General features: G+C 41.0%; 1 protein-coding gene across 1 annotated transcript in view; it reads right to left on the bottom strand.

The window, feature by feature from the left end:
* BCAT1 (branched chain amino acid transaminase 1) overlaps positions 1-10,350 on the bottom strand; it is a 116,893-nt gene extending 106,543 nt beyond the window's left edge. The window contains exon 1 of the mRNA XM_006064288.4: positions 10,182-10,350. Coding sequence (XP_006064350.2) covers positions 10,182-10,187 — 6 coding nt within the window. The 5' untranslated portion in view covers positions 10,188-10,350. The remainder of the gene's footprint in view (positions 1-10,181) is intronic.
* Positions 10,351-25,531: the final 15,181 nt, after the last annotated feature.

Raw genomic sequence — 25,531 nt, forward strand, 5'->3', positions numbered from 1 at the left:
GGGACAAGAGAGAAAACCCAGAGCATCAAGGGATAGTGAAGCATGGAGATATTGTGAGCAAAGTGTGATGTGCTGAATTTAGTCCCTGGGTTGCCAGTGTTGTGAGTTCTCACAGTTCATTCTTTGAGAATGTTGAGTACACGGGGCCCTGTATTTACCAGCGATCTGGAAGAGAGGCCAGGCACACGTTTCCTCATGGTCTTTTACAGCAAAGGAATGGGTGATTGAATCTAGGTCCAGAAGTCTAGGGTTGCTCCTACTTCCTTGTTCGGCTGGCCTTCTCTCCTGCTTCTTCTCAAACATCACCTCCACTGTAAATCTTGCCTTGACTTCTCTGATCAGCATTTTTCAAATAAATAAATGTACACAGTTAAAAGGATCCTGGGGATTTTCCTTTAATCTGTATATAGAGAGCTTACTCATTCTTCCTCCACTAGTTGTTTTTTTTTTTTTTAACTTCATTCTTTTTTACATCTGTTGGATATGTGGATGACTGCCAATCTTTTGTTATTACAAACAGTGCTGCAGTAAATTCTCTGGTTTGGATGTCATTTCACACAGGTACAAGTAAATACAAGTCACTTCTAATTAAACATTAACAATGATGTTGAACTATTAAATCTATCTCATAGTGTGTAGTTAAGTTCATGTGGTTGCAAAGGACCCCTCATTCCCAGCATCAAAATGTTGTCTTTTAACATCAAATTGTAGACTGACGGGCTACTGTGAAAAAGTGTTCTAAGAACATCATCAAGAGGAGGAGAAGTGCCTGGTTGCCTGCTGGACTAGCAGACACGACATTTTTTGTTTTGTTTTCAGACACAATGTTAATGTAAGAGGCAAGCATGAAATAATTAAAGTAGCATAAACATTATTGGCATACGATAGCCACATATCCACTAAATTACTGACACTACTAAGTACAGCAAATAGAATACAGCCCCAAAAGAAAAGAAAAATAAGTTAATTTTCAGGAAACTTTTAAATAGTGACTATAGTAAGTGGCAAAATTGTCCACAGAAGATTTGAGAAGTCTTGGTTCTTGAGGTATTTGAGTGGAATAGAATTGAAAGCTCGAAAAATAAACTTAAAAGAACAATCCTTCTTTAGCAGAAGTAAGTGCCTAAAACGACCTAAGAGGTTTTTTCTTTCAAAATTCCAGTGTTCAATAAACACTGCTTCTAAGTGCCTCTTTTGTTGGATTTGTTTGCCAGCGTATGCATTAATTAGTTTGCTTAAAAACTGCTTTGTTTGCAACAACAACAAAAAATCCCCATGTTAAACAGTACTGGAACGAGTTAACATTCCTAGACACTTAGAATTTGTTCTAAATTCTAGCCAGTTCCTTGGGGTGTGGCAGGGACCCTTTCTCTTTACATACTGCCTAAATCTGAAGGCAGTAGTGATTTAGTGAACCGGCATTATTGAGTTTGTTTCTTAAGATTTTCATGGGTCCAGTTCATATTGTTGTGTGGCATCTTTTTGAATGAACTTTTCCAGAAATGGTTTCAATGTATGCTTACAATCTATGTACAGTTTCACCACTGACACTCTAAAAACCTCAGTCAGTAGCTGTATGAAATGAATCCTTCAATAGGCATTAAAACATGTGTTTACTGTTGTCTGTGTTTTTATAACCCTCTATATTTTGGTAGTAAATTACAGTTCTGACATCAAATAAATTCCAATGCGGAAAAATGTATTTACAGTTTGAAAACAAAGAAATATAAAACAGAATCAATGAATCTGAATCTAGGAAGTCTAGAAAGAGGACGTTGATTTAGCTCAACCAGTATCTGTAAAAGCACCACTAAAGGTACAGGGTTCACGCAAAAGAGGAAAGGTGAGTGCTGAGATCGTAGGATATGATCAATGTCTTATTTCCTGACTCCAAAAGGAGACTCTACTCTTAACCTTCCCATCTTTCACGTTCTCATTCCACTGTAAAACAAGTCACTGTTTTACACTCCACTGTAAAACAAGTCACATGAGAACATGGGGATGAGCCACATGATGAGTGGCATCATGGAGGGGACAGATGGGAAGAAGGTATAAATGGCAAGGAAGGAATTTTTTTGAAAATTATTTATTTTAATTTTGGCCGCTGCTGCTGCTAAGTCGCTTCAGTCGTGTCCAACTCTGTGCGACCCCATTGACAGCAGCCCACCAGGCTCCTCTGTCCCTGGGATTCTCCAGGCAAGAATACTGGAGTGGGTTGAGTGGGTTGTCATTTCCTTCTCCAATGCATGAAAGTGAAAAGTGAAAGTGAAGTCACTCAGTCGTGTCCGACTCTTTGCGACCCCATGGAGTGTAGCCCACCAGGCTCCTCCATCCGTGGGATTTTCCTGGCAAGAGCACTGGAGTGGGGTGCCATTGCCTTCTCCACTGGATCTTTAGTTCTGGGCACGGGCTTTCTCTAGTTGAGGTGAGTGGGGGCTACGCTCTAGTTGTGGTACTCTTGCCTTTCATTGCAGTGGTGTCTCTAGTTGTGGAGACACAGCTAGATGTTCCCTTTGGGAAGGAAGTTATTAATGAAATGGGAAACCTAAGCACCCCAAACTACTAAACTCTACCAAGAAATTATGTGTTAACCCTGTTTAATGAAATGGCCATGTATACTCTTCAAAATGAGATGAAGATCAAATAAATTTGGGTGCAGCTTCCATGAATTAAGTTCTGCTCTTGACTATTGTAGAGGATCAGAATATGATATTCCAAAATATGCCACTTTGGGATAAGGCTCTAGAGCACTCAGGTTCAGTAGTTGTGGCTTCTGGGCTCTAAAGCAAGGCTGAGTAGTTGTGGTGCACGGGCTTAGTTGCTCCTCTGCAGCATGTGGAATCTTCCCAGACCAGGGATGAAACCTGTGTCTCCTGCATTGGCAGGCAGATTCTTAACCACTGGACACCAGCAAAGTCCAGGAAGGAAGGAGTTAGACATGAATATATGGAAATATGAAAGCTCATCTTGAAGAATAGTAAATCCTCCACTATGACTGGAGGAGCCCATACACATAAAAGAGAGGATAGATTAGAAAAAGACTTCATACACTAAATTAAATTCCATAGACAATGGGAAAGTCATAGAGGAATTTTGAGTGGGTGAGTGACATAATCAAAATAATGCATTAGGAAAATTTAAAAAAATTAATCTTGAGACCAACTGAAAGACTTTTGAAATAATTCAAGCAGGAAATAATGAGAGCATAAATCATTGTTACACCAGCAGTGGGAAAGAGAGAACATATAGAAACAAATAAAATAGAATCCGTAGAATACAGTATCTGATTGGAATGGAGTGGGGTGAGGAGGATAAGAGAACAAAGAAGTGAAAGATGGTTGGACTTGGGCCAAATATGCTAAGGCAGGGGTCATCTGGTAGCAACACAGCCATTGCATTGACCATTGCAGAGGATCAAAATATGACATCCCAAAATACGCCGCTTTGGGATAAGGGTTATTTTAAGCTGAAGGCACAAGAGAGCCAACAGACACACCAGGAAGCCTCCCTGGAGCCTCCCTTTCGCCGACTAAAAGTAGAAACTTCTGAGAAATGAGGACTGCCCAAAGTCTCCTCGCCAGCTGAAGTTTTATAGCCACAAAGGAGCCAGAAAGTCAGTACTGAGATGGACCTGAACAAAAAAATCTTACCCCATTCGTATCCCTTGTATATTTACCTCCCCACAGACTGCTGCCCTTGGAAATCTAAAACGTTAGCCTTTGTCTCACCAGTTCTCTACAAATGTGTTTTTCTTGGTTGGGATGTTATATAAACCCACATTTTAACCACCCTGTGAGTTAGTCATCACTGAGTTTCTCCTGTATGTATGCAAACTGCAGAGATAATCAACGGTTCTCCTCTTCTTCCCCTCTCCTTGGTCAGCCTAATTTGCAAAACACCAAGAAATGAACCTAAAAGATAGAAGAAAATGTGTTTTCCTCCCCTACACTCTACACCTTGGGTCTTTATGAGATAGAAAGAAGAAACTGATAACATGTATGGTTAAAAAACAAAGAAAATATTGGTTGTCTTTCTGTTTGGTCTAAAGACAGGCATGTTCCTTTTTTTAAAAAAAAATGATTTATTTATTTGGCTGTGCCAGGTCTTAATTGTGGCATCCAAGATCTTTGATCTTAATTGCAGCATGTGAGATTTTTAGTTGTGACATCAAACACTTAGCTACAGCATGTGGGATCTAGTTCCCTGACCAGGGATTGAACCTGGGACCCATGTATTGGGAGCTCAGAATCTTAGCCACTGGACCACCAGGGACGTCCCTAGAGGCAGGTGTGTTTGATATTCAAAGAGCAGTGTGGATCTCTTGCTTATATTTCTAGCTGATTACAGGAGCAAGAGCCAATAGCTCTCCAGTACTGTAAAAACTAGATTATTTCAGTATTTTCCACCAGTCTTCCATGCTATATGGACTACACTGTCCTGATTTTAACAACAAATAATTTAGATATAAAATTTTGTGCCTATGTATATTTGTACATTTTGTTGGGGGAGACTGTACATTCTTCTAAGATTTATAAAGTGATGTCAGATCCCAAAAGGATTAGAACACCAGTGAAGGAGATAGCACACTGGACTAGGAGTCAAAATATCTAGTTCCTCATCATGTTGTGCTATTTGTGGCCTTAAACAATTTAAGCAGGTTTTCTGATCTTAATTTTCCTATCTGTAAAATGGGAGTTAATAATATAATTGTCATGCTTTCCTCATATGAAGATTTTGAGGTTATAATTCAATGTTATATAACTTATATAGCATTTAGAAATATAAAGCATCTCTACTTTTGTTAACTAAAGAAGTCCTTCTCAAAACCTGAATGTGTTTCCTCTATAAACATCAACACTAACCTTGCAAGTATACAGACCATTCACCAACCTTGAAGGCCATGAAATTCCTCATAATGCATTATTATGCTTTCCCAAGCAGACCTTACAACTCCATTTTAACTCCACCTTTTATCTTCAAAGTTCAAAGAAACATTTATTGTCATTATAGATTCCTGCACTGATATCTAGCACTAAAATCCAAACAATACAACTCTGAGTCTGAATCAGCTAAAAGGAAATGAAAGGTACTAGGCAACACTGCTCTTTACCATACTGATGGAATGTTAACAACTGCTGAGTGATCACCGCGTGCAAATCCATACTTGGCCTTAAACCCAAATTCCGTGAAGGTCTTTGTTGGTCACGTAAGAGACATTTGTGGCATGTTTGGCCTAGAACATCCCAACAGGTGCCCCTTCTATCTAGATTTATAAGGAGTCAGAATTTGAACTTTCATGTCCTAGAATTCTTAAACATTTCCAGTCAAAATAGCAAAATCATTTCTCAGACGAGGGGTTAGACTGTATATGCAATTGGTCACATATTCAGATCCACATAGCAAAATAAAAAAACCAATGAATTAGTTCTTTTTAGATGAAAAATAGACCTGTTAATGTAACTAGCCAAATTTTACAAATATTTCACAATTTTTCAATCACAAAGAATCACATGTTTTCAATACAACTCTTCCAGACCTTTGCTTGTTGTAATGTAATTTCCTCTATTTTTTTTAAACTTGTCTTCCTTTTTCCTCTCTTCTTGACCTTTTCCCTATATTTCCAGAGTGTGATTATCTCTTTCTTTAAGATTTTCTTTCTCCCATTAATCATTGAACAGGAGAGAAATAGTTTGCAAAATGGTTTTTCCTACAAAAAGGGCATGGCCTATATATGACAATAGGAAAATATTTATATGCTATGCTATATTAATAAACTGATCTAATTTCTAAGTTATTTTAAGGATATAAGTACTCAATTTTTAGAGGTAATTCAGCCTGTAGACTTGAGAAGACAAATGAGAAGCACAGGTGCAACTGACACATGAACCCTCGTGTGTGATAGAAAAGACTTTCTGCTTTGACTTCACACTCACCGTTGATACTCTCAATCATAGACTAGATCTTATGATAAGAATGTTTGCAATTGCAAAGTTAGGTTTAGAATCAGAGCATCTCCAATATTCCATTTTAAAACATTTAAAGCATGTTGCACCTTAAGTTGATATTATACAGTGTCCAATTTCAGTGGACTTAGTTGAATGGCCTCTGACATGTATTACTAAATGGGCTACAGAGGCTCAGGAAAGCCCATCAGTAGGAATTTTTACCATATGTCACTTTAAATGTTTAAAGCATTTGGACAGCTGTTAAGGGGATAAAGTTACGACACAAAGACTGCCATATTTACAACTGTAAAATGAGCAGATTGGCCACAGTTTCCTCCTGTGCTCAGAAAGAATGATAGTATTATATAGAAAGTAGAAGATGCCTGGGATAATGATGTCCATCTTGGAAGTTACCAGATTCTCATTCTAATATGGTAACCAAATCCCCTCGGGCATAATAAGGCTCACCATTCCACTGGCTTTGTCTAGAGTGGCATCTGTTAGAGGAATAACAGTTGCCAAGCCTAAAATAAGCTAGAGAAAGCCCTTCATTTTCATCTTCTTACCCCCACTGAGAATCAGACAACCTGAAACCCCCAAACACATAACTAAACCAAACACGCAAGGTACCCACAGTTTAGAAATAATTCTTCATTTATGCACAGAAATAGTTTACTCATAACCCTAGACCTCCCAGTGTATACTATCCAGCTGTGCCCTTCTTTAAAAAAATTTAAAACTTTAATTAAATGACCCAGGAGAACAGAAAAGGGAATTCTCTAGCCCCAGACCCACGATCATAGCAGAGTCGGAAAAGAAGAAGAAAGACTCCAGCAACAACTCAACGAAAAGCCACGGACTCTGATTACTATGGCCCTCCCAATGTCCAATTCCTCTGTGTAAAGACTTCTCCCCTTGCTATGCAGAGACTTGCTGTGTGTGGCTGGCCTTGGTTACAGACCCCAAATTTTAATTCTCTGCTGACCCCCAAATAAACCCATCTGTGTCAGAGAAATATTTGCTGCAGTCTATTTGTTTTAGGTCAACCCTCCCCTGGTCTATTATCTTGATATCAGAAATAATGTACTTAAGGGGAGCAGAATAGACCACCCCCAAAATATGCCTCTTTAGCATAAGGACAATTTTGAGCTGATCATTTTTGAAAAGCTGTAGACACAAAAGAATATCTGAAAACAGAGTAGAAGTTGCATTTATAAGGGAAATCCCCATTTGGAATGGTGTCTCCCTCTCTGTACCAGGAAAAGAAGGATAATAAAATCTCTAGAAACTCTTAACAAGGAGAAGGTACTGACTTAAACATGCAGTTTATTCGTGTTTTCCATAATTAACCTTCCATAATCAGCTTGCACCAAACCTCAATATCTTTCTTTAGTCTTTAGCTGAAGATGATATTTAAGGTGGTAGCTTGGGTCATTTCAAAGAGTTACCTAAGTTTTCCTGGATATCTTCAATGTACACAGGAGGTATACATGTTATTAAACTTGCTCCCCCCAACTCCTCCCCCATTAATCTATGTTTTATTATGGGGATGTTTCAGCCACTAGGGCTTCTTGATAAAGAATCCGCCTGCCAAAGCAGGAGATACTGGCTCAATCCCTGGGCTGGGAAGATCTAGAGGAGGAAATGACAACCCACTCCAGTATTCTCACCTGGGAAATCTCAGGGATGGAGGAGCCTGGTGGGCTACAGTCCATGGGGTCACAAAGAAGTCGAACACAACTCAGGGACTAAACAACAACAGATCAGCCAAGAATTAAGAAGTATAGAGGGAGAATTGTTTTTCCTCTGCTATAGAGCTAAAAGTCCTGATCTGAGCTAAGAGATAACATCTGAAATTATGAAAATAATTGGGAGATACACAATTACTGAAAGAAACCATAACTTGATTTTAATTCTTCACATAAATCTCTGTAATAATCAACTATTTTCAACTTTCTTTCACAAGATTTAAGCCCATTTCAAATATTTAGACCTTCTTAGATTCAATGACCCGACAAGCAAGAGAAATTCTGGCATTACAAATGGAAGTTTTCTTAACTCACCTTCCTTTTTCTCTATAGTTCTAAAATCAGATGAAATTATTTATTACAGAGACTCACTAAATGAAATACTGGCCAAAATGAAACTCTCATCCATTGTTCTTGCTTTTTCTTTTTTTCTCACCACCTCAGGTTCTACCAATGCCCTTTTGTTAGGCCTGCTTAACTAGCTGCACTTCTCTGAGCTTGGCCTGAGGGGCCACATCGTGTGTCTGGAATGTGAATCCCCACCCCCTCCCTGCCAGGCCCCTTGTTGGGCCCCCTGCACACACACAAAGAGCCCTCTTCCTTCACTTAACCATGCATCCCTGACAAAGACTTCTTGTCTCTGTCCTTTCAGATACACGTCATCTCCACTTTCATTCAGTAAATTATAATAGGTACTTCCCACTTTTATACACATCTTATTCAATGGGTATGCAATTTTTCTCACTCGGTTGTTTGTTCTGTATGTGTCCATCTTAAAATAATAGCTCCCAGGCAAGACTATGTCTGGAAAATTATCTGAGGACAGAACTTATCAAGGGCTTCCCAGGTGGTTCAGTGGTAAAGAATTCGCCTGCCAAACAGGAGATGCGGATTCCGTCCCTGGGTTGGGACGATCCCCTGGAGAAGGAAATGGCAACCCACTCCAGTGTTCTTGACTGGCAAATCCCATGGACTGAGGAGTCTGGTTGGCTGCAGTCCATGGGGTGGCAAAGAGCTGGACATGACTTATTGACTAAGCAGCAGCAGCACAGCAGATCTTATCATGGTGTTATGCGCAAATCATTTTTTAAAAATGATGATTATGATATAAATACTGAGGTAAAAGGTGAGTAGAAATGTTTTTGAAAAAAAAAAAAAAGGGAACCTTACATACACCTTAGATCATGCCTAGAACACATAATCATTTTTTTCTTAATCTTAGTAAAATATAAGAAAACAGAGATGAGACTACTTGAAGAGATTCTCCAGTTTCCTGTGTAAAGGGCCAGGTGTTTTGTACTCATGCTAAAGCACCCATGAATTTACAGAAATGCATAATCCACTAAATTCCACCTGGGACAGGAGAAAGCTGAAAAGCAAGACTGTTTATTCTCATAATTCTCTCCTTTTACTCACTAATTCGATACTCAGAGTATATTTTTCATCTGAAATTAGACAGGAGCAAGCCAGAAATAGAAATCTCTAGAGACTTTTTTCAACACAGCACATTTGCATGATCCCTTTTAATACAGAACTACATTTTCCACTCATTTCCTGCTTAATCACAGTGGAAATGTTTGTTTGGTGAAAAGACATCCTTTCTTGTAAGCACAGATGTAGACTGGGATGGGTTGTGGGTAAGCCCAGTTAGCAACTGTACTTAATGCTCTCCTAGGAAACTCTGAACCGTGGCCTTTTTCTCCTCAAAGTTCAGACTGCATATAGGACTCGCCTACTTCCAGGATGTTGGATAGCAATAGCACTTGCCCAAGCTTCGGTTTTTTTAAAACAATTGCAGTTTTACAACGTGGGAAAACAGAACCCTGTTCATTTCTACACCTTCCTAAGTAATAAGCAGCTGGGCTCTTTATCCTTGATTAGCATAAGAATAAATGTCACTAGGGTGCTCTTGAATTAAAAAAAAAAAAGCCCTTAGGCTTATTTGATGATTTGTAACTAACTCCTAGAAGCTTGAATTTCCACAAGGAACAGAATAAGAAGAGCCTTCTGTTTTTAATAGAGATGGGACAGATTCCTTCCATCTCCCACCGCCACCTAGTTCTGAACCTTTGTAACTTACAGCCGGCAGAAAACCGCCATATACTACCAGGGACACTCCCAGACCTCTTCTCCAAAACCCCCCACCTCCTGTGCATCTTAGAAATTGAGAAGAGCTTCCTCTCCCTTTCTAGACTTCAAAACAGGCAGGGGAAGGAGCTGCGTGCCGCCTTTTATCTCGCTTCACAAATACAGCTGTGAAAAACCTTGAGGCGGCACATCCTGTGACGAGTTGAGCAGAAATCTGAAGAGAAAAATGAAGGGAAGGCTCGGTCCGAGCTTCATTGATAAGGAAGATGCTTCAAGCATTTTGCATGGCAACCAGCGAGCCGGTTCTTTCTCCGTCCCCTGTCTGCCAACTCTGTCTGAGGAATCGCGGGCTCAATTCATACATTGTTGTACAAGTACAGTCATTATCACAAGCGGTTACCTTCATCGTGGGGCCAGAGCTCGAACACAGCAGCTAGAGGTGAGCGGAGGCAGAGGCGCTGCGTCCCGAGCGCTCCGGGAGGCGCGGGTCTGGGGAAGCGGCCGGGGTAGCGGCGGGCACACGTGGCGGGCGCGTTGCAGACTGGCCCGGGCTGCGAAGTCTGCTGGCTGTCCTGCAGATTGCATCAGCAGGAAGAGTCTTGAGGCTGTGTTTCCCCTACACTGCCCCCAGAGGGTAGCGTTTCTTCCAACACGAAAATTCCTCCCCTGCACCCAGCTCAGACCCTTATCCACCTCTCAGCTCACCCGTGGGGTTGGAGGAAGATGCTAGCGTTTCAAACACGTTACCCTTGGATTAGTGCCTTGGCGTGTGCGTTATCTTTGATGTGAAAATGTACCATGTCAAGGAGGAGGGAAAAAAAACAAAACAGATCACAGTCCTTGATTGCGGTTCCCTCCTGAGCCGGCTGCCTGCCCACCTGACTTCCGACTCTCCCCAGAGCAACTTTCCCGCATGCCCCTGCTCAAAATTACACAGTGGGTCCCCGACATCTAAAACAGAAAAATTTAAATGTTGTTTTTCGCATGGGAAGAAGCACATGCATGATTTTTGAGAGTTTGCCCAATCTCTGTTTCTCCCACCCCCTTCCTCTAGTCCCACAGTCCCTGCTCAAACTTTTTTTTTTTTTTTTTGGTCAATTTCTTTTGTACCTGGGGAAATCATTTTAATTGATTGACTGAACATGTAAAATTCTTTCTGATTTGAACATTGCCTGCTAGACCAGTTCATCCTCTCTGGGTCCTCTCTTGTCTTCCATATGAAAGCTCCAGAATTGCTACTTCTCCAGGTCTCAGGTCAGGCTCCAGGATTTTTGCTTAAATGCCCTTCTGGTTGACTGCAACTCACTCTGTCAATCAGGCAACTTCCCGTTTTTGTAACTATAGCTGAAGTCTTTACTATGAAATCAAAGCTGAATCCCTCAGGCAGAATTGAGCCCTTGTCTGTACACTGTGCTTTGTCCATATCCCTTATTTTAATTATTTGTTGGCATGGATGTGCTTGTCTGGGAAATCCCATGGACAGTGGAGCCTGGCAGGCTGCAGTCCACGGGGTGGCAAAGAGTCGGACAGGATAGCGACTGAGCATGCATACTCGGTGTTACATCATTAGATTATGAGATTCCTGAGGGTGGATACTTTATGGTAGTCATCTCCTAAAGCTAGGGTGAGGCAGGAGGCAGATACCTCCTCACTCCACAGCATCAAGCAATTGGAGATTTAACCCCAATGAACTGAAACTCTAGAATAAGCAGGACAATTTAGGGAGGAGGCTGGGCCCTGCCCAGACCACCACATATTTCTTTTCTCGAAGTCAGGAGATCGCCCCAACCACACATGTACAGAAAAGGTTCCTTGAAGGTCAAAGGGGGAGTATGTCAAGGGCTGTTCTACCCATATGCCTTTTCAGTAAAATCCATTTTGGCTAAGAGATGCATGTGCACACATGGAAGGATCCTGAGATATACCAAATATAGACTGTGAACCAGGCAAATCAGAATGATTGGCCAAAGGAAACCCAGAAGAAATACCACATAAAAGTAATTCAAACTGCCACGAGGACTCGACTCAGTGACACTCTTGGAGTCCACCTATGTGGCTATCCACAAGAATTTTACTTTTTTTCCCCCTCTTAATAAATACTTTATTTGGTTCATTACTTTCCATCTTTGTGGGAATTCTTTTCTGCAAAGCCAAAGGGCCAGGGCCTTTGTCACTAACCATTGGTCTAGTGGCTAGGATTTGGTGCTCTCCCCACTGCGACCCAGCCTCAGTCTCTGGCTGGGAACCCATGCCCTACTCCAAGCCATTGCTTGGAGGCCACCTGAGATCATATCGATCATCCTGGAGAGGGAGTGTTCAACACAAATGTGTGTGTGGATGCTTAACTAAATTTGGTTAGGTGAATGAATGGTTAAATTGTATGAACATAAATCAAGTAGCAAAGTGTCCATCAACTACTGAATGGGTAAATAAAATGTGGTATATTCACAGAATAGAATATTATTTGGTAATAAAAACAAATGAACTACTGATGCATGCTGCATTTAACCTTGGAAACATTACACGAAGTGGAGGAAGCCAGTCACAAATGATCACCAATCATAATTCCATTTATCTGAAATATCTGGAATAGGACAGAAAATAGATGGTTATTGCCAATCTGGGGTGAAAGAATGGGGCAATAGAGAGTCACTGCTAATGTGTATTGAGTTTTTTGTGGGGATGATGAAAATGTTCTAAAATTAGATTGTGGTGAGGGTTGGACCACTCTGTGAATATAATAAAATAGAATTATACTCTTTAAGTAGGTCTTCCCTGTAGCTCAAATGGTCAAGAATCTGCCTGTAATGTGGGAGATCCGGGTTCGATCCCTGGGTGGGGAAGATCCTCTAGAGAAGGGAATGGCAATCCACTCCAGTATTCTTGCCTGGAGAATCCCATGGACAGAGTAGCAGGCTGCAGTACACAGGATTGCAAAGAGTCAGACACAACTGAGCAACTAACACTACTACAATACTCTTTAAAAAGGTAAATTGTATGAGGTGAACTACATCTCAATAAAGGTATTTTTTAAAAAATCAGGTAGCTAGTAGAAAACTTTATGAGAAGAAATAAAGCATGGGAAGGTGATAGAGAGTGATGGGGTGACAGATCTGAATGAATTAATGAGTAGATTCTGAACCATGCCTGGCAATGACATCTGGATCCAATGACTTTCCCATGAAAGGATTCTTTCAGCAATGAAGGAAGAGAGAAGGTGGTGTAAAGGCAAAGGGAAGCTAGAAGTAAAGCGAAAGAGGAATTGAGGGAGTTAACATCGGCACAAGGACCTGAGGACCATCGGCTGTGGCTGTGTTTGTTCTCCCATTTCCCTCTGGTGTTGAGAAGGAGGTCCCACAGATCTCCCTCTCTGTGACATGCACACATTTCCCAAACTTCCCTCCCGGACACCAAAATTTCTGTTCTCAAATGAAGAGTGTCATCATCAGCCAAGACTGTCATTCTGTCAGTGACTCAAGAAAGTCACAGTTAAAAGATATTGAAGGAAGTTGGATTCTTCAAACTTAATGTAGTCCATATCTGTATCCATAGGCAGGGGGTTTTTTGTTGTTGTTGTTGTTTGTTTTTGTTTTTGCTGAACTTGAAGAAGAGATAGAATTTCTAGCAGTCTCCAGAGACACTAGCTTTGAAGGGGACTTCAGAGTCCCAGAAACCCAGCTCCTTTTTGTCATCAGTGTTATTAAAAAATCTGCTATTGTATTCATTATGAAGATTACATGCCAACTATGTACCTGCAGAATTTCTCTCATGTATCTTACTAAATCTTCTTTAGAGGAAAGAAAAGTCACATTCTCTCAATTTCTGGGACGTGGTTCAGGAGAACTAGCAGAAAACAATGATGCTTTCTGTCATAAAGAATAGAGGGGGACTTCCTTGGTGGTCCAGTGGTTAAGAATCCACCTTGCAATGCAGGGGATGTGGTTTCAAACTGTGGTCATGGAACTAAGATCCCACATGCTGCAGAGCAACTAAGCCCAAGTACTGAAACTACTGAGCCCAAGTGCTCTGGAGCCAGTGAGCCGCAAATAGAGAGAAGCCTGCAGTGCAAAAGATCCTGCCAAGTAAAATAAGATAAATAAATAAGTATTTTAAAGAAAAGAAAAGTAGAGGCACATCTAGTCTAGAATTCTACTCTACAAATTCAGAAAAAGACTCCTTTTCTCTAGTTTTCAAAATGAAAATTGCTACAAGGTTTTATCTTTTTTATGTTCCCTCTAATGCCCGCAACTATTATATATGTATATCATTCAGTCAGTCAGTTCAGTCACTCAGTCATGTCCAACTCTTTGCAACCCCATGGACTGCAGCACACCAGGCCTCCTTGTCCATCACCAACTCCCGGAGCTTACTCAAACTCATGTCCATTGAATCAGTGATGCCATCCAACCGTCTCATCCTCTGTCAACCCCTTCTCCTCCCACCTTCAATCTTTCCCATCATCAGTGTCTTTTCAAATGAGTCAGCTCTTTGAATCAGGTGGCCAAAGTATAGGAGCTTCAGCTTCAACATCAGTCCTTCTAATGAATACTCAGGACTGATTTTCTTTTTTTTTTTTTTTCCTAGTTTTCTGAATATTGAGCTTTTTCTTTTTTTTTTTAATTTTATTTTATTTTTAAACTTTACAAAATTATATTAGTTTTGCCAAATATCAAAATGAATCCGCCCCAGGTATACATGTACTGGTTGAATCTCCTTGCAGTCTAAGGGACTCTCAAGAGTCTTCTCCAACACCACAGTTCAAAAGCATCAATTCTTTGGCGCTCAGCTTTCTTTATAGTCCAACTCTCACATCCATACATGACTACTGGAAAAAATATATATATTTGTATATACATACACTAAATTTAATACTCAAAAATTCATTTATACTATACTTCATGGAAAGTTTAAGAAATTTTCCAGGAAAAATTGAACTCAATGGATTTACTTTTAGTCTTCTTCATTTTTTTAAATAAAAAATTTTATTTATTTATTTATTTTTGGCTATGCTAGTCTTCATGGCCACGCTGGGGTTTTCTCTAGTTATGGTGAATGGAGGCGACTCTCTAGTTGCAGTGTGCAGGCTTCTCGCTTCAGTGGCTTCTCTGTTGCAGAGCACAGTCTTCTAGGATGAGCGGGCTTCAGTGGTTGTGGTGAATGGGCTCAGTCATTGGGATTCTTGGGCTCTAGAGAACAGGGTCAGTAAGTTGTGGCACATGGGCTTAGTTGCTCCAAGGCAACTAAGATCTGGGATCTTCCCTGATCAGGGATTGAACCCATGTCTCCTGCATTGGCAGGTGGATTCTTTATCACTGAGCCACCAAGGATGTGCCTACTTTTAGCCTTTTTTATATACATGAAAGTGAAAGTGTTAGTTGCTCAGTTGTGTCCAACTCCTTCCAAGCTCATGGATTGTAGCCTGCCAGACTCCTCTGTTCCGTGGAATTCTCCCAAATCAGGGAACGAACACAGATCTTCTGCATTGCAAGCAGATTCTCTACAGACTGAGCCACCATGCATACTAGAATCTAAATTCCATGCAAAATTAGACTCACTGTATCAGAGAGTATTGGCCACCCCGATCAAAATTGGAGGGGGAGGTACCAAGTTAGATGATGTGTGCCCACATTATCATTGGTATTGATAACCAAAGACAGAAAGGGCTCAAGAAGGATTTCTTATTGAACATGGAAGATGTAGTAACCCCAGCTGTCCCTAAATAAATTACTAATCTGTGGGTCAACTGTCCCAGGACAGGATAGAATTTTACAACTCCCTTACACTTTCTTTTGATCTGATTCTTCTTCTTTAATAAGTTAGCTTACTTTTTAAAATGTTTATTTATTTGGCTGTGCTTGGATTTAGTTGCAGCTTGCAGGATGTTTAGTTGTGCATGTGAGATCTAATTCCCTGACAAGGGATGGAAACCAGGCCCCCTGTTTTGGGAGAGAGGAGTCTTAGCCACTGGACCACCAGGGAAGTCCTTTGATCTGATTCTTTATTCTTGTCCCTCATGGAGCAAACAGACTCAAGCCTAACTCTATATCTCTAAACTAAGTTAAGAGAAGACTTCCCTGCTGGCTCGCCTGCAATGCAGGAGATGTGAGTTCGATCCCTGGGTTGGGAAGATCCTCAGGAGAAGGAAATGGCAACCCACTCCAGTTTCTTGCCTGGGAAATCCCAAGGACAGAGGAGCCTAGCAGGCTTCAGTTCATGGAGTCACAAAGAGTTGGACACAGCTTAGCAAGTGAACAACCACAAAAGGCACTTTTTCATGAATAGTCATCAAACAAAGTGAAAGTTGCTAAGTCGAGTCCAACTCTTTGCAACCCCATGGACTATACAGTCCATGGAATTGTCCAAGCCAGAATACTGGAGTGGGTAGCCTTTCCCTTCTCCAGGGGATCTTCCCAACCCAGGAATTGAACGGGTGTCTCCTTCATAGAAGGCAGATTCTTTACCAACTGAGCTATCAGGGAAGCCCAACACAAATTAGGGAAAAGCACTGGCTTTAGAACCAGATCTGAATTTGTATCCCCAGGTTCACTAATTTGTAATGTATAACTGTTCATGAAATTATTTAATCTCGTGGAAACTCGATTTCATTTTTTAACATCACTAATACAAAAAAAGGAGTACCTACCTTAGAGGTATGTTTTAAGAGAGAAATGAGTTATTACATGTACAGTGCCCATCACTGGAGGCCCACTTTATTTGCTCCACACATCTCCTATGAATCCTTCAATCCCAATCACTTAGAATAAGTAACAGCTGATCATTTCCCATAAGGAATAAGTGAAGGATATGGACTGAAGGTGCAAGAAAAGAAATTCCAGAATCTTAAAGACACATCTTAACCAAGAAAAGAACACCAAGAGGGAATTTATGGAATCTTTCTTCTGAATCCTTTAAAAATAAGCTAACACCCATCTGTCTTGAGAGGATATTGTAAATCTTTCTGCTAGCTTTCTATCATGTCTCAGGGCGCTTCTCACCCTGACTCACAAAGTTGGCTGCTTTTCCCTTGAAACTCTTTCCTTCCAAGATACTAGGCTATCCTGGACCCTCTCCAGTCTCTCCAGCAGGTCCTTTCCCTAATTATGATCATAGTTCTTTCTTCTCCTGCCTACTAGGTGTAGGCAAGATAGCCATCCCACCTCAACCTGGCCCTGACACCCTCTTCCTAGGTGTCTCAACTGTCACTTCAAGTCTGATTGTCTCCGAAACTATGCCTCCGATTCTAATCTCTCTCCTGATCTCCAGACTTTATTTCCAAAGGCTCATAGCTCAGTCTGGGTTCGATTCCTGGGTCAGGAAGATCCCCTGGAGAAGGAAATGGCAACCCACTCCAGTATTCTTGCCTGGAGAATCCCATGGACAGAGGCGACTGGCAGGCTACAGTCCATGGGATCGCAAGAGTCAGGAACAACTTAGCGACTAATCCACCAGCATAGCTGATTCATCACTATTATTTCAAGTCCAGTTGGTCCAAATCCAAGCACACAATCTTCTTTCTTAAACCTGTTTGTCCTGCTGTCTTCCTTCTCTCCACTGATGCCATCAACATTCTCCCAGTCATCCAGGCTGCAAACTTTAATATAGTTCACGTCTTCATGTTGTTGTTGTTTTGTCACTAAGGCATGTCCAACTCTTTGTGACCCCACGAACTGTAGCCCTCCAGGTTTCTCTGTCTCCATGGGATTTCCCAGGAAAGAATGCTGGAGTGAGTTGCCATTTCCTCCTCTAATGGATCTTCCTAACCCAGGGATCCAACCCGACTCTCCTGCATTGTCAGGTGGATTCTTTACCTCTGAGCCACCAGAGAAACCCTTCATGTCTTCATAGATAGCATGTAAAGTAAGAAGGAAAGACACAAGCCTCTCACATCCAATTATCACTAAGTCTTCCCAGTTCTATTTTGCAAGACCTCTCATAGCCCTCCTTCTGTTCCCACTCTCATTGCCATAATTTAGTTATTTATTTTACTTTCCCCTTGGATTACTATTATTCCTGGCTTTAATCTCTCTTTGCCACAATCCACAAAATGTACAGAAGGCAAGTAATCTTCTTAACCCTTGGTGCTGATGAGATTTTCCCCTACTCTAAAGAATGTAACTTGCACTCATATGCTCTCATATGTGCCAGTCAAGGATATCTGCTGTGTGGCAAGGACACCTGAAATCTTCCATCACTGTGTTTGCACAGTGTTACTTGAAATTCTCCCCCACCATACACAGATTTATCTAAATGATATCCAGTTTTCAAGATCCATTTTAATTGTCCCTTTGTAGTCTTTCCTGACGGAGAAGGCAATGGCACCCCACTCCAGTACTGTTGCCTGGAAAATCCCATGGATGGAGAAGCCTGGTGGGCTGCAGTCCATGGGGTCCCTAAGAGTCGGACACGACTGAGTGACTTCACCTTCACTTTTCATTTTCATGCATTGGAGAAGGAAATGGCAACCCACTCCAGTGTTCTTGCCTGGAGAATCCCAGGGACGGTGGAGCCCGGTGGGCTGCCATCTATGGGGTCGCACAGAGTCAGACACGACTGAATCGACTTAGCAGTAGCAGCAGCAGTCTTTCCTGAAGTGTGTTCTTGCTGTGTAGACTAGTGGTTTTCAACTGAGAGCAGAGATGGGGAATGGGGAAGGTGAGGAGAATTGCTACTGGAAGCTAATGGCACAGACCAGGGTTGCTGCCAAACATCTTACAATACACAGGACAACCCCCCAACAATGAATCATCTGACCCAGAGTGTCAATAATGCCAAAGTTGAGGACTGCTGCTTGTAGACCCGTATCAACTTTCGTGCTCTTTTGTTGTCTGCGTCCTTCTCTAGGGCACACCGTGTGAAGACGGTGACCCATCACCTCTGTGATGGCTGATTGGCTAGTATGGTGCTAGCCAAGTGACTACCTTTCAGACTACTGCTTCTCAATCCCTTTCTGTTTTCTTCTGCCTCTTAAAGATTTTTCAGATACTGTCCTCCCTCTGGGTTTTATCCTCTGTTCACATTGCTTTTCTCATTCATTTTATTTAATTTTGTTTATTTCTCTTTTTGGCATGTAGGATCTTAGTTTCCTGACCAGGAATGGAACCCAGTGCCCCCTGCGTTGGAAGCTCAGAGTCTTAACCACTAGACCATTTTTTTTAAACCATTGGACCTTCTTATTTTATTTTTTTAAGACTTTTTTTTAAATGCAGACTTTTAAAAATCTTTATCGAATTTGTGCAGTATTGCTCTGTTTTATGTTTTGTTCTTTTTTTTTTTTTTTTGACAGAGAGGCATGTGGGATCTGAGCTCCCCACCCAGGGATCAAACACTCACCCCTCCATTGGAAGGTGACATCCAAATCACTGGACCAACAGGGAAGTCCTGCTTCTCATTCATTTTAAAGGTGCTCTATGGATGAGTTCATCTACCCTTTGATACTGCTAGGTTATCTGCCAAAAGGCCACTTCTCCTCCCTTTCTTCTAACAAAAGCCTGATTTTTTTTTTTTTTCCCCTCTAGGGGTTGTGTGTGTGTGTGTGTGTGTGTGTGTGTTAGTCGCTCAGTCGTGTCTGACTCTTTGTGACCCCATGGACTGTATCCCACCAGGATCCTCTGTCCATGGGATTCTCCAGGCAAGAACACTGGAATGGGTTGCCATTTCCTTCTCTAGGGTAGTGGTACATAATATGCCTAGTCTTGGGGGGAGTGAATGATAATTAATCTCATGGAGTAATGACAATCTCATATTATTTTGCTATAGACCCACACTCTCTTGAGCTAGGGATGCCCAGGGAATCAAGTCTAACCAATGAGACTTAAGAGGAAGTTATTGGAGGGGCTCCTAAGGGGCTCACCTTCTGATTGGAAAAAAAATTCAGGCAAGAAGTCCTTGCTGGTGTCATTCTGTTCTCTTCCTGTTTTAAATGCTGTTTATATATTATGTTTCAGGAAGCTGCCAACAGCCATCCTGCAAGCATGAGTGACAAGCCCAAAGTCTAAACTAATATATTGAGGATGGGAAGGCAGAGAGAGAGAGCAAGTACTGGGCTGTGGATAACATCATTGAACCACCTTGCCAAAGGTTGAATCGCCTACCTTCAAATTTTTTGTTATATGAGATAATTACATACCTTTTTTGCTTTGCCTCTATTGGTCAAGTATTTTATTACTACTCTTGAAAGCATTTCTTGGCTTCAATAACACCTATACTTCAATACCACCTGACTCAAGAACTCTACTCACATTTCGGATATACATTCATTCCCATGTTTTTGAACCAAAGGTATCTCCTCTCCAACTCAGTAAGAAATTTTTATTTTATGTATCATGAACTTATAGTTTTTCTCAAATCCTTTTCTCAATAAAATCCTTTTCTCAAGCACACACACACATCTCCCATATGCTGCATGCTTTGTAGGCTCCTCTTGTATTTCCTATCTCTCTCTCTTTTCTTTAAATTTTTACTTTTTGACTGTACTGCTCTCAGTTCCCCAATCAGAGATTGAACTCTCACCCCCTCCATTGGAAGCGTGGACCACCAGGGACCACCATTGGACACCACCCATTGTATTGCCTATCTTTCTTATCGCAGTACTCTTTAATTAGTAACCCAAAGTCAGCTTCAGGTCCTACTTTTCCTTCACTCTCTGCCAATTTAATCATTTATACTTTTATAAGCTTTTCTACTTATTATTTCTCAAATTTGTCTTTTGCTCTTCATACTCTTTCAGTTTAGACTGCCTTATTTCAAACCCTCATCATCTCTTAGCTGAATATTAGCTTCTTAACTGGGTGACATTAAAATGTATTAACATATCTTGACCTTATTTTCCTTACCTGTAAAATGGGGATTAAAAACTCCATGGCTTTCACAAGGAATAAAAAAGCTGATACAGATTAGACTAGTACTTACCACATAGTAAATGCTCAATAAATATCAACTATGATTATTACCTTTAATTTCTTCTAACTTGTTTCATTTTTTTTTTAGTCTGTGGTGTGTTTTTCTGTAACATAAAGCACTTTTCACTAAATCACCACTGCCCAAATACTCTCTACTTCGGCAAACAAATTTATTGGCAGTTCTAAAGATCTTACTTAGAGAACATCACCTTAGGTTCAAGTCATTCTTATGTCTTCACAACATATCAATTATGCCTGCTTAGACAATGTTGTTTTATATTTCTAAATCTTTGTTATATGGCACCAGAGAAGAATTTAGGGAAGGCTGATTTTTTCCCTCTATGAGGCAATATTCTTCTGAGGACTATCTGTAATGGTCCATGTATTACAACGTTTCCACTCTGGCTGGAGAGAATGACAGCTCTTCTAGGCTCTGTATGACGTTCCCTGCTTGTCCTGACTACTCATTTCAGATGATTCTTCCCCAGCTTTGAGTAGTCTCCTTATACATGTGTAATGCTGCTGCTGCTATTGTTGTTCAGATGCTAAGTTGTGTCTGATTCTTTGCGACCCCATGGACTGTAGCACGCCAGGCTCCCCCATTGTCCTCCACTGTCTTACAGAGTTTGCTCTAATTCATGTCCACTGAGTCAGTGATGCTATCTAACCATCTCATCCTCTGCCACCCCTTTCTCCTTTTGCCTTCAGTCTTTCCCAGCATCAGGGTCTTTGCCAATGAGTCAGCTTCAGCATCAGTCCTTCCATTGAATATTCAGGGTTGATTTCCTCTAAGATTGATGGGTTTGATATCCTCACAATCCAGAGGACTCTTAAGAGTCTTCTCCAACACCACAATTTGAAGGCATCAATTCTTTGATGCTCAGCTTTCTTTATGGTCCAACGCTCACATCCATACATGACTACTGGAAAAACCATAGCTTTGACTATACAGACCTTTTTCAGTAAAGTGATGTCTCTGCTTTTTAATATGCTATCAAATTTTGTAATAGCTTCCCTTGCAAGAACAAGCATCTTTTAATTTCATGTTTGCAGTAACTATCTGCAGTGATTTTGGAGCCCAAGAAAGTAAGTCTGTCACTGCTTCCACTTTTTTCCTTTCTATTTGTCATGAAGTGATGGGACCAGATTCCAAGATCTTAGTTTCTTGAATGTTGAGTTTTAAGCTAGCATTTTCACTCTCCTTTTAACTTTATCAAGAACTCTTTGGTTCCTCTTCATTTTCTGCCATTTAAAGTGTTATCATCTGCATATCTGAGTTTGTTGATATTTCTCCTTGCAATCTTGATACCAGCTTGTGATTTATCCAACCTAGCATTTCATATTATATACTCTGCATATAAGTTAAATAAGCAGAGTCACAATATATCCAGCCTTGTTGTACTCCTTTCCCAAGTTTGAACCAGTCAGTTGTCGCATGTCTGGTTCTAACTATTACTTCTTGAACCACATACAAGTTTCTCAGGAGACAAGTGAGGTGGTCTGGTATTCCCGTCTCTTGAAGAATTTCCCACAGTTTGTTGTGATTCACACACTCAAAGGCTTTAGCATAGTCAATGAAGCAGATATTTTTCTGGAACTCCCTTGCTTTCCCTGTGATCCAACTAATGCTGGCAATTTGATCTCTGGTTCCTCTACCTCTTAAAAACCCAACTTATACATATAGAAACTCTTGGTTCACATACTGCTGAAGCCTAGCTTGAAGGATTTTGAGCATAATCTTGCTAGCATGTGAAATGAGAGCAATGGTACAGTAGTTTGAACATTCTTTGGCATTGCCCTTCTTTGGAATTGAAATAAAAACTGATCTTTTCCATTCCTGTGGCCACTGTGAGCTACCCAGATTTGCTGACATGTTGAGTATAGCACTTTAACAGCATCATCTTTTAGGATTTGAAATATCTCAGCTGAAATTCCATCACCTTAACTAGCTTTGTTCATATTAATACTTCCTAAGTCCCACTTGACTTCGCTTTCCAGGATGTCTGACTCTAGGTGAGTGACCACAGCATTATGGTTTTCTGGGTCATTAAGACCTTTTCTGCATAGTATTTCTATGTTTTCTTGCTACCTCTTCCTAATATGTTTTGCTTCACGTGGGTCCTTCTAGTTTCTGTCCTTTTTTTCATGCCCACCTTTGCATGAAATAGTCTCTTGATATCTCCAATTTTCTTGAATAGATCTTTAGTCTTTCCCATTTTAGAACATTTGCTGAACAGAGAGGAGGAACCTACTGCAGACCCACAGCATACCTTCTACTGTTCAAAGCCTGAAAACCACTGTTCCATACAAATTTTCCCAGTGTTTTAGTTATTTAAGGCAGGAGGGTTAATCCAGTCCTCTTACTCCATCTTCTTCCTTTACAGAAAGAACTGGTAGTAGGGAAAAGGTAATTTAGAATTACTTGTCATAAATAAGGGTTTTAGGACTCTATACATGGACATCACCAGATGGTCAACACCAAAATCAGATTGATTATATTCTTTGCAGCCAAAGATGGAGAAGCTCTATACAGTCAGCAAAAACAAGACCAGGAGCTGACTGTGGCTCAGACCATGAACTCCTTATTGCCAAATTCAGACTTAAATTGAAGAAAGTAGGGAAAACCACTAGACCATTCAGGTATGACCTAAATCAAATCCCTTATGATTATACAGTGGAAGTGAGAAATAGATTTAAGGGCCTAGATCTGATAGATAGAGTGCCTGATGAACTATGGATGGAGGTTCGTGACGTTGTACAGGAGACAGGGATCAAGACCATCCCCATGAAAAAGAAATGTAAAAAAGCAAAATGGCTGTCTGGGGAGGCCTTACAAATAGCTGTGAAAAGAAGAGAAGTGAAAAGCAAAGGAGAAAAGGAAAGATATAAACATCTGAATGCAGAGTTCCAAAGAATAGCAAGAAGAGATAAGAAAGCCTTCTTCAGTGATCAATGCAAAGAAATAGAGAAAAACAACAGAATGGGAAAGACTAGAGATCTCTTCAAGAAAATCAGAGATACCAAAGGAACATTTCATGCAAAGATGGGCTCGATAAAGGACAGAAATGGTATGGACCTAACAGAAGCAGAAGATATTAAGAAGAGATGGCAAGAATACACAGAAGAACTGTACAAAAAAGATCTTCATGACCCAGATAATCACGATGGTGTGATCACTGACCTAGAACCAGACATCCTGGAATGTGAATCAAGTGGGTCTTAGAAAACATCACTATGAACAAAGCTAGTGGAGGTGATGGAATTCCAGTTGAGCTATTTCAAATCCTGAAAGATGATGCCGTGAAAGTGCTGCACTCAATTTGCCAGCAAATATGGAAAACTCAGCAGTGGCCACGGGACTGGAAAAGATCAGTTTTCATTCCTATCCCTACGAAAGGCAATGCCAAAGAATGCTCAAACTACCTCACAATTGCACTCATCTCACACGCTAGTAAAGTAATGCTCAAAATTCTCCAAGCCATGCTTCAGCAATCCGTGAACCGTGAACTTCCAGACGTTCAAGCTGGTTTTGGAAAAGGCAGAGGAACCAGAGATCAAATTGCCAACATCCATTGGAACATTGAAACAGCAAGAGAGTTCCAGAAAAAACATCTATTTCTGCCTTATTGACTATGCCAAAGCCTTTGACTGTGTGGATCACAATAAACTGTGGAAAATTCTGAAAGAGATGGGAATACCAGAACACCTGATCTGCCTCTTGAGAAATTTGTATGCAGGTCAGGAAGCAACAGTTAGAACTGGACATGGAACAACAGGCTGGTTCCAAATAGGAAAAGGAGTTCGTCAAGGCTGTATATTGTCACCCTGCTTATTTAACTTATATGCAGAGTACATCATGAGAAACGCTGGACTGGAAGAAACACAAGCTGGAATCAAGATTGCTGGGAGAAATATCAATAACCTCAGATATGCAGATGACACCACCCTTATGGCAGAAAGTGAAGAGGAACTCAAAAGCCTCTTGATGAAAGTGAAAGTGGAGAGTGAAAAAGTGCGCTTAAAGCTCAACATTCAGAAAATGAAGATCATAGCATCCGGTCCCATCACTTCATGGGAAATAGATGGGGAAACAGTGTCAGACTTTATTTTTCTGGGCTCCAAAATCACTGCAGATGGTGACTGCAGCCATGAAATTAAAAGACACTTGCTCCTTGGAAGGAAAGTTATGACCAACCTAGATAGCATATTCAAAAGCAGAGACATTACTTTGCCAACAAAGGTTCGTCTAGTCAAGGCTATGGTTTTTCCTGTGGTCATGTATGGATGTGAGAATTGGACTGTGAAGAAGGCTGAGTGCCGAAGAATTGATGCTTTTGAACTGTGGTGTTGGAGAAGACTCTTGAGAGTCCCTTGGACTGCAAGGAGATCCAACCAGTCCATTCTGAAGGAGATCAGCCCTGGGATGTCTTTGGAAGGAATGATGCTAAAGCTGAAACTCCAGTACTTTGGCCACCTCATGCGAAGAGTTGTCTCATTGGAAAAGACTCTGATGCTGGGAGGGATTTGGGGCAAGAGGAGAAGGGGACGACAGAGGATGGCTGGATGGCATCACTGACCCAATGGACGTGAGTCTGGGTGAACTCCGGGAGTTGGTGATGGACAGGGAGGCCTGGCGTGCTGCGATTCATGGGGTCGCAAAGAGTCGTACACGATTGAGCGACTGATCTGATCTGATCTCATTACAACAAAGCTCATGAGCACACGTAATATGACCCCTTATCATCAGACATAGTGCTTTTATTCTTTTTTAAAACTTGAGCACATTCACATGAACATAATGCAAAGTTATTGTTCATGGGGTTCTTAAGGCAAGAATACTGAAGTCATTTGC

This window comes from Bubalus bubalis, chromosome 4, assembly GCF_019923935.1.
Source record: "Bubalus bubalis isolate 160015118507 breed Murrah chromosome 4, NDDB_SH_1, whole genome shotgun sequence".
NCBI classification, from domain to species: domain Eukaryota; kingdom Metazoa; phylum Chordata; class Mammalia; order Artiodactyla; family Bovidae; genus Bubalus; species Bubalus bubalis.